This window comes from Salvelinus alpinus, chromosome 1, assembly GCF_045679555.1.
Source record: "Salvelinus alpinus chromosome 1, SLU_Salpinus.1, whole genome shotgun sequence".
Lineage (NCBI taxonomy): Eukaryota > Metazoa > Chordata > Actinopteri > Salmoniformes > Salmonidae > Salvelinus > Salvelinus alpinus.
Genome location: NC_092086.1, coordinates 13,871,238 through 13,885,849, shown reverse-complemented (window position 1 = coordinate 13,885,849; position 14,612 = coordinate 13,871,238). Strand labels below are relative to the sequence as shown.

Genomic DNA, 14,612 nt, shown 5'->3' with positions numbered 1-14,612 from the left:
TCCATTAGACTGCTGCTGTAACAGTGATGTCACTTAGTGAGTTATCCATTAGACTGCTGCTGTAACACAGTGATGTCACTTAGTGAGTTATCCATTAGACTGATGCTGTAACAGTGATGTCACTTAGTGTGTTATCCATTAGACTGCTGCTGTAACACAGTGATGTCACTTAGTGTGTTATCCATTAGACTGCTGCTGTAACACAGTGATGTCACTTAGTGTGTTATCCATTAGACTGATGCTGTAACAAAGTGATGTCACTTAGTGTGTTATCCATTAGACTGCTGCAACACAGTGGTGTCACCTAGTGTGTTATCCATTAGACTGCTGCAACACAGTGGTGTCACTTAGTGTGTTATCTATTAGACTGCTGCAACACAGTGGTGTCACTTAGTGTGTTATCTATTAGACTGCTGCTGTAGCAGTGATGTCACTTAGTGTGTTATCTATTAGACTGCTACAGCAACACAGTGATGTCACTTAGTGTGTTATCTATTAGACTGCTGCTGTAGCAGTGATGTCACTTAGTGTGTTATCTATTAGACTGCTACAGCAACACAGTGATGTCACTTAGTGTGTTATCCATTAGACTGCTGCAACACAGTGATGTCACTTAGTGTGTTATCTATTAGACTGCTGCTGTAAGAGTGATGTCACTTAGTTTGTTATCCATTAGACTGATGCTGTAACAGTGATGTCACTTAGTGTGTTATCCATTAAACTGATGCTGCAACACAGTGATGTCACTTAGTGTGTTATCCATTAGACTGCTGCTGTAACAGTGCTGTCACTTAGTGTGTTACACAATAGACTGCTGCTGTAACACTGACTCACAGTGATGTCACTTAGTGAGTTATCCATTAGACTGCTGCTGTAACAGTGATGTCACTTAGTGTGTTATCCATTAGACTGCTGCTGCAACACAGTGATGTCACTTAGTGTGTTATCCATTAGACTGATGCTGCTGTAACACAGTGATGTCACTTAGTGTGTTATCCATTAGACTGCTGCAACACAGTGATGTCACTTAGTGTGTTATCCATTAGACTGCTGCAACACAGTGATGTCACTTAGTGTGTTATCCATTAGACTGCTGCAACACAGTGATGTCACTTAGTGTGTTATCCATTAGACTGCTGCTGTAACAGTGATGTCACTTAGTGTGTTACACAATAGACTGCTGCAGCAACAGTGACTCACAGTGATGTCACTTAGTGTGTTATCCATTAGACTGCTGCTGTAACACAGTGATGTCACTTAGTGTGTTATCCATTAGACTGCTGCAACACAGTGATGTCACTTAGTGTGTTATCCATTAGACTGCTGCAACACAGTGATGTCACTTAGTGTGTTATCATTAGACTGCTGCTGTAACAGTGATGTCACTTAGTGTGTTATCATTAGACTGCTGCTGCAACACAGTGATGTCACTTAGTGTGTTATCCATTAGACTGCTGCTGTAACAGTGATGTCACTTAGTGTGTTATCATTAGACTGCTGCTGTAACAGTGATGTCACTTAGTGTGTTATCATTAGACTGCTGCTGTAACAGTGATGTCACTTAGTGTGTTATCATTAGACTGCTGCAACACAGTGATGTCACTTAGTGTGTTATCCATTAGACTGATGCTGCTGTAACACAGTGGTGTCACTTAGTGTGTTATCCATTAGACTGCTGCTGTAACACAGTGATGTCACTTAGTGTGTTATCCATTAGACTGCTGCAACACAGTGATGTCACTTAGTGTGTTATCCATTAGACTGCTGCAACACAGTGATGTCACTTAGTGTGTTATCATTAGACTGCTGCTGTAACAGTGATGTCACTTAGTGTGTTATCATTAGACTGCTGCTGCAACACAGTGATGTCACTTAGTGTGTTATCCATTAGACTGATGCTGCTGTAACAGTGATGTAACTTAGTGTGTTATCATTAGAATGCTGCTGTAACAGTGATGTCACTTAGTGTGTTATCATTAGACTTCTGCTGTAACAGTGATGTCACTTAGTGTGTTATCATTAGAGTGCTGCAACACAGTGATGTCACTTAGTGTGTTATCCATTAGACTGATGCTGCTGTAACACAGTGATGTCACTTAGTGTGTTATCCATTAGACTGATGCTGCTGTAACAAAGTGATGTCACTTAGTGTGTTATACAATAGACTGCTGCTGCAACAGTGATGTCACTTAGTGTGTTATCCATTAGACTGATGCTGCTGTAACAAAGTGATGTCACTTAGTGTGTTATACAATAGACTGCTGCTGAAACAGTGATGTCACTTAGTGTGTTATACAATAGACTGCTGCTGCAACAGTGATGTCACTTAGTGTGTTATATAATAGACTTCTGCTGAAACAGTGATGTCACTTAGTGTGTTATCTATTAGACTGCTACAGCAACACAGTGATGTCACTTAGTGTGTTATCTATTAGACTGCTGCTGTAGCAGTGATGTCACTTAGTGTGTTATCTATTAGACTGCTACAGCAACACAGTGATGTCACTTAGTGTGTTATCCATTAGACTGCTGCAACACAGTGATGTCACTTAGTGTGTTATCTATTAGACTGCTGCTGTAAGAGTGATGTCACTTAGTTTGTTATCCATTAGACTGATGATGTAACAGTGATGTCACTTAGTGTGTTATCCATTAAACTGATGCTGCAACACAGTGATGTCACTTAGTGTGTTATCCATTAGACTGATGCTACTGTAACACAGTGATGTCACTTAGTGTGTTATCCATTAGACTGATGCTGCTGTAACAAAGTGATGTCACTTAGTGTGTTATACAATAGACTGCTGCTGCAACAGTGATGTCACTTAGTGTGTTATCCATTAGACTGATGCTGCTGTAACAAAGTGATGTCACTTAGTGTGTTATACAATAGACTGCTGCTGAAACAGTGATGTCACTTAGTGTGTTATACAATAGACTGCTGCTGCAACAGTGATGTCACTTAGTGTGTTATATAATAGACTTCTGCTGAAACAGTGATGTCACTTAGTGTGTTATCTATTAGACTGCTACAGCAACACAGTGATGTCACTTAGTGTGTTATCTATTAGACTGCTGCTGTAGCAGTGATGTCACTTAGTGTGTTATCTATTAGACTGCTACAGCAACACAGTGATGTCACTTAGTGTGTTATCCATTAGACTGCTGCAACACAGTGATGTCACTTAGTGTGTTATCTATTAGACTGCTGCTGTAAGAGTGATGTCACTTAGTTTGTTATCCATTAGACTGATGCTGTAACAGTGATGTCACTTAGTGTGTTATCCATTAAACTGATGCTGCAACACAGTGATGTCACTTAGTGTGTTATCCATTAGACTGCTGCTGTAACAGTGCTGTCACTTAGTGTGTTACACAATAGACTGCTGCTGTAACACTGACTCACAGTGATGTCACTTAGTGAGTTATCCATTAGACTGCTGCTGTAACAGTGATGTCACTTAGTGTGTTATCCATTAGACTGCTGCTGCAACACAGTGATGTCACTTAGTGTGTTATCCATTAGACTGATGCTGCTGTAACACAGTGATGTCACTTAGTGTGTTATCCATTAGACTGCTGCAACACAGTGATGTCACTTAGTGTGTTATCCATTAGACTGCTGCAACACAGTGATGTCACTTAGTGTGTTATCCATTAGACTGCTGCAACACAGTGATGTCACTTAGTGTGTTATCCATTAGACTGCTGCTGTAACAGTGATGTCACTTAGTGTGTTACACAATAGACTGCTGCAGCAACAGTGACTCACAGTGATGTCACTTAGTGTGTTATCCATTAGACTGCTGCTGTAACACAGTGATGTCACTTAGTGTGTTATCCATTAGACTGCTGCAACACAGTGATGTCACTTAGTGTGTTATCCATTAGACTGCTGCAACACAGTGATGTCACTTAGTGTGTTATCATTAGACTGCTGCTGTAACAGTGATGTCACTTAGTGTGTTATCATTAGACTGCTGCTGCAACACAGTGATGTCACTTAGTGTGTTATCCATTAGACTGCTGCTGTAACAGTGATGTCACTTAGTGTGTTATCATTAGACTGCTGCTGTAACAGTGATGTCACTTAGTGTGTTATCATTAGACTGCTGCTGTAACAGTGATGTCACTTAGTGTGTTATCATTAGACTGCTGCAACACAGTGATGTCACTTAGTGTGTTATCCATTAGACTGATGCTGCTGTAACACAGTGGTGTCACTTAGTGTGTTATCCATTAGACTGCTGCTGTAACACAGTGATGTCACTTAGTGTGTTATCCATTAGACTGCTGCAACACAGTGATGTCACTTAGTGTGTTATCCATTAGACTGCTGCAACACAGTGATGTCACTTAGTGTGTTATCATTAGACTGCTGCTGTAACAGTGATGTCACTTAGTGTGTTATCATTAGACTGCTGCTGCAACACAGTGATGTCACTTAGTGTGTTATCCATTAGACTGATGCTGCTGTAACAGTGATGTAACTTAGTGTGTTATCATTAGACTGCTGCTGTAACAGTGATGTCACTTAGTGTGTTATCATTAGACTTCTGCTGTAACAGTGATGTCACTTAGTGTGTTATCATTAGAGTGCTGCAACACAGTGATGTCACTTAGTGTGTTATCCATTAGACTGATGCTGCTGTAACACAGTGATGTCACTTAGTGTGTTATCCATTAGACTGATGCTGCTGTAACAAAGTGATGTCACTTAGTGTGTTATACAATAGACTGCTGCTGCAACAGTGATGTCACTTAGTGTGTTATCCATTAGACTGATGCTGCTGTAACAAAGTGATGTCACTTAGTGTGTTATACAATAGACTGCTGCTGAAACAGTGATGTCACTTAGTGTGTTATACAATAGACTGCTGCTGCAACAGTGATGTCACTTAGTGTGTTATATAATAGACTTCTGCTGAAACAGTGATGTCACTTAGTGTGTTATCTATTAGACTGCTACAGCAACACAGTGATGTCACTTAGTGTGTTATCTATTAGACTGCTGCTGTAGCAGTGATGTCACTTAGTGTGTTATCTATTAGACTGCTACAGCAACACAGTGATGTCACTTAGTGTGTTATCCATTAGACTGCTGCAACACAGTGATGTCACTTAGTGTGTTATCTATTAGACTGCTGCTGTAAGAGTGATGTCACTTAGTTTGTTATCCATTAGACTGATGCTGTAACAGTGATGTCACTTAGTGTGTTATCCATTAAACTGATGCTGCAACACAGTGATGTCACTTAGTGTGTTATCCATTAGACTGCTGCTGTAACAGTGCTGTCACTTAGTGTGTTACACAATAGACTGCTGCTGTAACACTGACTCACAGTGATGTCACTTAGTGAGTTATCCATTAGACTGCTGCTGTAACAGTGATGTCACTTAGTGTGTTATCCATTAGACTGCTGCTGCAACACAGTGATGTCACTTAGTGTGTTATCCATTAGACTGATGCTGCTGTAACACAGTGATGTCACTTAGTGTGTTATCCATTAGACTGCTGCAACACAGTGATGTCACTTAGTGTGTTATCCATTAGACTGCTGCAACACAGTGATGTCACTTAGTGTGTTATCCATTAGACTGCTGCAACACAGTGATGTCACTTAGTGTGTTATCCATTAGACTGCTGCTGTAACAGTGCTGTCACTTAGTGTGTTACACAATAGACTGCTGCTGTAACACTGACTCACAGTGATGTCACTTAGTGAGTTATCCATTAGACTGCTGCTGTAACAGTGATGTCACTTAGTGTGTTATCCATTAGACTGCTGCTGCAACACAGTGATGTCACTTAGTGTGTTATCCATTAGACTGATGCTGCTGTAACACAGTGATGTCACTTAGTGTGTTATCCATTAGACTGCTGCAACACAGTGATGTCACTTAGTGTGTTATCCATTAGACTGCTGCAACACAGTGATGTCACTTAGTGTGTTATCCATTAGACTGCTGCAACACAGTGATGTCACTTAGTGTGTTATCCATTAGACTGCTGCTGTAACAGTGATGTCACTTAGTGTGTTACACAATAGACTGCTGCAGCAACAGTGACTCACAGTGATGTCACTTAGTGTGTTATCCATTAGACTGCTGCTGTAACACAGTGATGTCACTTAGTGTGTTATCCATTAGACTGCTGCAACACAGTGATGTCACTTAGTGTGTTATCCATTAGACTGCTGCAACACAGTGATGTCACTTAGTGTGTTATCATTAGACTGCTGCTGTAACAGTGATGTCACTTAGTGTGTTATCATTAGACTGCTGCTGCAACACAGTGATGTCACTTAGTGTGTTATCCATTAGACTGCTGCTGTAACAGTGATGTCACTTAGTGTGTTATCATTAGACTGCTGCTGTAACAGTGATGTCACTTAGTGTGTTATCATTAGACTGCTGCTGTAACAGTGATGTCACTTAGTGTGTTATCATTAGACTGCTGCAACACAGTGATGTCACTTAGTGTGTTATCCATTAGACTGATGCTGCTGTAACACAGTGATGTCACTTAGTGTGTTATCCATTAGACTGCTGCTGTAACACAGTGATGTCACTTAGTGTGTTATCCATTAGACTGCTGCAACACAGTGATGTCACTTAGTGTGTTATCCATTAGACTGCTGCAACACAGTGATGTCACTTAGTGTGTTATCATTAGACTGCTGCTGTAACAGTGATGTCACTTAGTGTGTTATCATTAGACTGCTGCTGCAACACAGTGATGTCACTTAGTGTGTTATCCATTAGACTGATGCTGCTGTAACAGTGATGTAACTTAGTGTGTTATCATTAGACTGCTGCTGTAACAGTGATGTCACTTAGTGTGTTATCATTAGACTTCTGCTGTAACAGTGATGTCACTTAGTGTGTTATCATTAGACTGCTGCAACACAGTGATGTCACTTAGTGTGTTATCCATTAGACTGATGCTGCTGTAACACAGTGATGTCACTTAGTGTGTTATCCATTAGACTGATGCTGCTGTAACAAAGTGATGTCACTTAGTGTGTTATACAATAGACTGCTGCTGCAACAGTGATGTCACTTAGTGTGTTATCCATTAGACTGATGCTGCTGTAACAAAGTGATGTCACTTAGTGTGTTATACAATAGACTGCTGCTGAAACAGTGATGTCACTTAGTGTGTTATACAATAGACTGCTGCTGCAACAGTGATGTCACTTAGTGTGTTATATAATAGACTTCTGCTGAAACAGTGATGTCACTTAGTGTGTTATACAAAAGACTGCTGTTGAAACAGGGATGTCACTTAGTGTGTTATACAATAGACTGCTGCTGCAACTCGGTGATGTCACTTAGTGTGTTATACAATAGACTGCTGCTGCAACAGTGATGTCACTTTGTGTGTTATACAATAGACTGCTGCTGCAACAGTGATGTCACTTAATGTGTTATACAATAGACTGCTGCTGCAACAGTGATGTCACTTAGTGTGTTATACAATAGACTGCTGCTGAAACAGTGATGTCACTTAGTTTGTTATACAATAGACTGCTGCTGCAACAGTGATGTCACTTGGTGTGTTATACAATAGACTGCTGCTGAAACAGTGATGTCACTTAGTGTGTTATACAATAGACTGCTGCTGCAACAGTGATGTCACTTAGTGTGTTATACAATAGACTGCTGCTGAAACAGTGATGTCACTTAGTGTGTTACACAATAGACTGCTGCATACTGACTTTATTATTGAAACCACACACACGAGCGTACGCGCACACACACACACACACACAGAGGAGGAGGGCCACCAGGAACTCACAGCTGACACGGCAACAGGTCATGTGCCACTTCGGTTTCCACGGTAACTCTCTTGAAGTAACCCAGCATCCACCCTATGAGGTTACACACAATTACCCTCCACACCTGCTCTATCTCTCTCTCGCTCTTTCTCTATCTCTCTCTCGCTCTCTCTCTATCTCTCTCTCTCTCTCTCTCTCTCTCTCCTTCTCTCTCTCCTTCTCTTTCTCACCCCCCTCTCTCAATTTCAATTTCAGGGGCTTTATTGGCATGGGAAACACATGTTTACATTGCCATAACAAGTGAAATAGATAATAAACAAAAGTGAAATAAACAATACAAAATTAACGGTAAACATTACACTCACAGAAGTTCCAAAGGAATAGAGACATAATAGAGACAATAAATAACATAAATATAGGTTGTATTTACAATGGTGTTTGTTCTTCACTGGTTGCCCTTTTCTTGTGGCAACAGGTCACAAATATTGCTGCTGTGATGCACACTGTGGAATTTCACCCAGTAGATGTGGGAGTTTATCAAAATTTGATTTGTTTTCGAATTATTTGTGGGTCTGTGTAATCTGAGGGAAATATGTGTCTCTAATATGGTCATACATTTGGCAGGAGGTTAGGAAGGGCAGCTCAGTTTCCACCTCATTTTCTGGCCAGTGTGCACATAGCTTGTCTTCTCTTGAGAGCCAGGTCTGCCTACGGTGGCCTTTCTCAATAGCAAGGCTATGCTCACTGAGTCTTAATTTTGGGTCAGCCATTCTCTCTCCTACTATCTATCTCTTCATCTCTCTCTCTCATACTATCTCCCCCTCGTCCTCTTCATCCTCCACACACCCACCCACCCAAGATTCTCTCTCTCTCTCTCTCTCTCTCTCTCTCTCTCTCTCTCTCTCTCTCTCTCTCTCTCTCTCTCTCTCTCTCTCTCTAGTTTATTATCTATTTCACTTGCTTTGGCAATGTAAACACATGTTTCCCATGCCAGTAAAGCCCTTTGAATTGAATTGAATCGAGAGAGAGAACCAGACATCAGATTTGATTCGATATCCATCAGTGCTCCTGCAAACCTGGGTGAGTCATTGGTGCACGGCAGAAAGGGGGAGGGAGAGCAGGGGAGGGGTAGGATGCACAGTCAAGAGACAGGGCTGGCTTTGCGTGTCGTTTCTGAAAAGTGGGCTGGAGACTGGAAAGAGAAAGAGAGCGAAAGAGACAAAGAAAGAAAGAGTGTGAGAGAGAGAGAGTTAGAGAGAAAGAGAGAGAGGGAGAGAGAGAGAGAGAGAGAGAGAGAGAGAGAGAGAGAGAGAGAGAGAGAGAGAGAGAGGGAGAGGGAGAGGGAGAGGGAGAGAGAGGGAGAGGGAGAGGGAGAGGGAGAGAGAGAGAGAGAGAGAGAGTGTGTGGCTGGTTGGGGTGGAGGATGAGGAGGAGGCGGAGATAGCTTGAGAGAGAGAGAGGGGGAGAGAGAGGGGGAGAGAGAGCAGGTTCTGTTGTTGTTGTTAGGAGAGAGGGGGTGATGATGGAGTGGTAGTGAGAATGAAGAAGAAAAACCTGGTTCACCCCTCACTCTTGTCACCTTGAGATTTTATATCTCTTTTTTTCCACTTCTCTTTTTTCCGGGGTGAAAGTGGATGTTGGTTGGAGGGATGAGGAACTGGACGAAGGGAAGTGAGGAAGAGAAGAGAGACTGAGGAGACAATGGCGTACACACAGGTAAGACCACTGTGACCGTGGAACCTTGAACACACACTTTCACCTGTTGTTGCTTCTCCTCTCTTTCTCTCTGGGTCCACTTTCCTCCTCCTTCCCTCTGTAGCACATGTCCTGTATTTCCTTCTGTCTCTCTCTCTCTTCCTCCCTTCTGTCTCTCTCTCTCTCTCTTCCTCCCTTCTGTCTCTCTCTCTCTCTCTCTCTTCCTCCCTTCTCTCTCTTCTCTCTCTTCTCCCTTCTGTCTCTCTCTCTCTCTTCCTCCCTTCTCTCTCTTCTCCCTTCTGTCTCTCTCTCTCTCTTCCTCCCTTCTCTCTCTTCCTCCCTTCTCTCTCTTCTCTCTCTTCTCCCTTCTGTCTCTCTCTCTCTCTTCCTCCCTTCTCTCTCTTCCTCCCTTCTCTCTCTTCTCTCTCTTCTCCCTTCTGTCTCTTCTCTCTCTTCTCCCTTATGTCTCTCTCTCTCTTCCTCCCTTCTCTCTCTTCTCTCTCTTCTTGGTTCTCCCTCTTCTCTCTCTTTCTCTCTTCTCTCTTCTCTCTTCTCTTTTCTCTCTCTTCTCTCTTCTCTCCTCTCTCTCTTCTCTCCTCTCTCCCTTCTCTCTTCTCTCTCTTCTCTCCTCTCTACCTACCCTCTCTCCTTTCTCCCTTCTCTATCTTCTCTCTCTTCTCTCCCTCTCCCAGGCCTCCTGCCTCTCTTAGATTATGTTTGGTTGTGTGTATATTGTGTGTTGTGGAGTTTCATGTTGTATGTGTTATATTGTGATCTTATGTATGAAATGTTAATGTTTATGTTTGTGTTGTGTAAAAACATGTGATTGTTGTGTGTTGAATTGCATGTTATACATGTCCTATTGTTTGGTTGTGTATCTTGTATTGTGTTGTTCTGTTGTTGTGTAATGTGTTGTTTTGTCTTGCATTGTGTATGCCTAAAGTATGTGTTTATCTCTATAACATTAGGTTATATAGTCATATCTCTATAACAGTATATAGTACAGGTTATACAGTCATAGATCTACAACATTAGCTTATATAGTCAAATCTCTTTAACATTTTATAATGCAGGTTATATAGTCACATCTCTATAACATTATATAGTATTGGTTTTAAAGTCATATCTCTATAACATTATATAGAATAGGTTATATAGTTAAGTTTCTATAACAGTATATAGTATAGGTTATAAAGTCATAGATCTACAACATTAGTTTATATAGTCATATCTCTATAACATTATATAGTATAGTTTATATAGTCATATCACTATAACATTAGTTTATATAGTCATATCACTATAACATTAGTTTATATAGTCACATCACTATAACATTAGTTTATATAGTCATATCACTATAACATTATATAGTATAGTTTATATAGTCATATCTATAACATTATATAGTATAGTTTATATAGTCATATCACTATAACATTATATAGTATAGTTTATATAGTCATATCACTATAACATTAGTTTATATAGTCATATCACTATAACATTAGTTTATATAGTCATATCACTATAACATTAGTTTATATAGTCATATCACTATAACATTAGGTTATATAGTCATATCACTATAACATTAGGTTATACAGTCATATCTCAATAAAATGTTAGAGTACAGGTTATACAGTCATATCACTATAACATTAGTTTATATAGTCATATCTCAATAAAATGTTAGAGTATAGGTAATATAGTAAAATATTTAAAACAGTGTATAGTGTAGGTTATATAGTCATATCTTTATAACAGTATATAGTATAGGTTATATAGTCATATCTTTATAACATTATATAGTATAGGTTATATAGTCTTATCTCTATAACATTATATAGTACAGGTTATATAGTCATATCTTTATAACAGTATATAGTATAGGTTATATAGTCACATCTTTATAACATTATATAGTATAGGTTATATAGTCATATCTATAACATTATATAGTACAGGCTATATAGTCATATCTATAACATTATATAGTACAGGTTATATAGTCATATCTCAATAATATCATATAGTATAGGTTATATTTTATATCTATAACGTTATATAGTATGGGTTATATAATCATATCTATAACATTATATAGTACAGGCTATATAGTCATATCTATAACATTATATAGTACAGGTTATATAGTCATATCTTTATAACAGTATATAGTATAGGTTATATAGTCATATCTTTATAACAGTATATAGTACAGGTTATATAATTAAATCTCTAATAGAAATAGATCTGTATAGAGATATGAAAGAATAACTTGTACTACATAATGTTATAGATATAATATATAACCTGTACTACATAATGTTATAGATATGACTATATAACCTATACTATATAATGTTATAGAGATATGACTAAATAACCTATACAATATACATGTATAGAGATATGATTAGATTACCTATACTATATAATGTTATAGAGATATGACTATATAACCTGTACTATATAATGTTTTAGAGATCTGACTGTATAACTTATACTATATAATGTTAAAGAGATTTTAAAATATATATATATATATTTCCCCTTTATTTAACCAGGTAGGAGGCTAGTTGAGAACAAGTTCTCATTTACAACTGCGACCTGGCCAAGATAAAGCATAGCAATTCGACACATACAACAACACAGAGTTACACATGGAATAAATAAAACAAGCAGTCAATAATACAGTAGAACAAAAGAAAACAAAAAGTATATTTACAGTGAGTGCAAATTAGGTAAGTTAAGTCAATAAATAGGCCATGGTGGTGAAGTAATTACAATATAGCAATTAAACACTGGAATGGTAGATGTGCAGAAGATGAATGTGCAAGTAGAGATACTGGGGTGCAAAGGAGCAAGATAAATAAATAAATACAGTATGGGGATGAGGTAGGTAGATAGATGGGCTGTTTGCAGGTGGGCTATGTACAATTGCAGTGATCTGTGAGCTGCTCTGACAGCTGGTGCTTAAAGCTATTAAAGCTAGTGCGGGAGATATGAGTCTCCAGCTTCAGAGATTTTTGCAGTTCGTTCCAGTCATTTGCAGCAGAGAACTGGAAGGAAAGATGACCAAAGGAGGAATTGGCTTTGGGGGTGACCAGTGAGATATACCTGCTGGAGCGCGTGCTAACAGTGGGTGCTGCTATGGTGACCAGTGAGCTGAGATAAGGGGGGGCTTTACCTAGCAGAGACTTGTAGATAACCTGTAGCCGGTTTGGCGATGAGTATGAAGCGAGGGCCAACCTACGAGCACGTACAGGTCGCAATGGTGGGTAGTGTATGGGGCTTTGGTGACAAAACGGATGGCACTGTGATAGACTGCATCCAATTTGTTGAGTAGAGTTTTGGAGGCTATTTTATAGATGACATCACCGAAGTCGAGGATCGGTAGGATGGTCAGTTTTACGAGGGTATGTTTGGCAGCATGAGTGAAAGATGCTTTGTTGCGATATAGGAAGCCAATTCTAGATTTAATTTTGGATTGGAGATGCTTAATGTAAGTCTGGAAGGAGAGTTTACAGTCTAACCAGACACCTAGGCATTTGTAGTTGTCCACGTATTCTAAGTCAGTGCCGTCCAGTAGTGATACTGGACGGGCGAGCAGGTTCGGGCAGTGATCGATTGAATAGCATGCATTTAGTTTTACTTGCATTTAAGAGCAGTTGGAGGCCACGGAAGGAGAGTTGTATGGCATTTAAGCTCGTCAGGAGATTAGTTAACACTGTGTCCAAAGAGGGGCCAGAAGTATACAGAATGGTGTCGTCTGCGTAGAGGTGGATCAGAGACTCACCAGCAGCAAGAGCAACATCATTGATGTATACAGAGAAGAGAGTCGGCCCAAGGATTGAACCCTGTGGCACCCCCATAGAGACTGCCAGAGGTCCGGACAACAGGCCCTCCGATTTGACACACTGAACTCTATCAGAGAAGTAGTTTGTAAACCAGGCGAGGCAATCATTTGAGAAACCAAGGCTGTTGAGTCTGCCAATAAGAATGTGGTGATTGACAGAGTCGAAAGCCTTGGCCAGGTCGATGAATACGGCTGCACAGTAATGTCTCTTATCGATGGCGGTTATGATGTCGTTTAGGACCTTGAGCATGGCTGTGACTATGACTATATAACTATATGACTATATAACCTAACTCATTTAATGTTATGTAGATGTGACTTCATCATTTTATTGTATAATGTTACATAGATATGGCTATAAAACCTAATGTAATAGAGATGTGACTATATAACCTATACTATATAATGTTATAGAGATATGACTATATAACCTAATATGGTTTGTTCTGAGTTAGTTAACCAAATGCACAGGAAACAAGTCTTTAAAAATATAGATTTATAATAACAAAGAAAATTTATAGTCTAACGCATTGATAGTCCTGTGTGCAGACTGAGTGCTCAAGGTGTGTGTTTTTAAATGAGTAGACATGTCTAGTGATCTGCTGTTCCGGTACGATGGAAAGGGCCTTTTCATTTGCACCCTCTGTTCTGTCTGTTCTGTCTGTTCTGTTCTGTCTGTTCTGTCTGTTCTGTCTGTTCTGTCTGTTCTGTCTGTTCTGTCTGTTCTGTTCTGTCTGTTCTGTCTGTTCTGTCTGTTCTGTCTGTTCTGTCTGTTCTGTCTGTTCTGTCTGTTCTGTCTGTTCTGTCTGTGCATGTCTGTTCTGTCTGTTCTGTCTGTTCTGTCTGTTCTGTCTGTTCTGTCTGTTCTGTCTGTTCTGTCTGTTCTGTCTGTTCTGTCTGTTCTGTCTGTTCTGTCTGTTCTGTCTGTTCTGTCTGTTCTGTCTGTTTGTTTGTGTCTATGAGCGCTGTAGTTTTAGATGTTTGTCCTTTTACTCCCTCCCTCCCTCTCCCTCTCCCTAGCTCTCTCTCTCGCTCTCTCTCTCTTCCCCTCCCTCCCATTTTCCCTTTCTCCCTCCCTTTCTTCGCCTGTGTCTGACCACAGGATGTGTGATCCTGACCTGGGGGAAGGGATGGAGGGATGGAGAGAAGGAGGAAGATATGAAAGGAGGGAAAGAGAGGGAGGGTACGCTGCTCCTTTTGCTGTCGCCATGGGTACAGCCACCGCTAATAAAGACAACATCAGGGAGAACGAGAGAGAGAAACAGAGAAACAGA

The 14,612-nt window shown here is 40.0% G+C and overlaps 1 protein-coding gene across 5 annotated transcripts in view; it reads left to right on the top strand.

The window, feature by feature from the left end:
• The first annotated feature begins 9,174 nt into the window (after positions 1-9,174).
• Positions 9,175-14,612, top strand: part of syt17 (synaptotagmin XVII) — a 59,992-nt gene continuing 54,554 nt past the window's right edge. For 2 of the 5 annotated variants that reach the window (XM_071391764.1, XM_071391749.1), the window contains exon 1: positions 9,181-9,497. In XM_071391764.1, coding sequence (XP_071247865.1) covers positions 9,483-9,497 — 15 coding nt within the window. In that variant the 5' untranslated portion in view covers positions 9,181-9,482. Of the gene's footprint in view, positions 9,498-14,612 lie in introns of all 5 variants that reach the window. The other 3 variants (XM_071391772.1, XR_011674017.1, XM_071391779.1) reach the window with 3 other exon arrangements.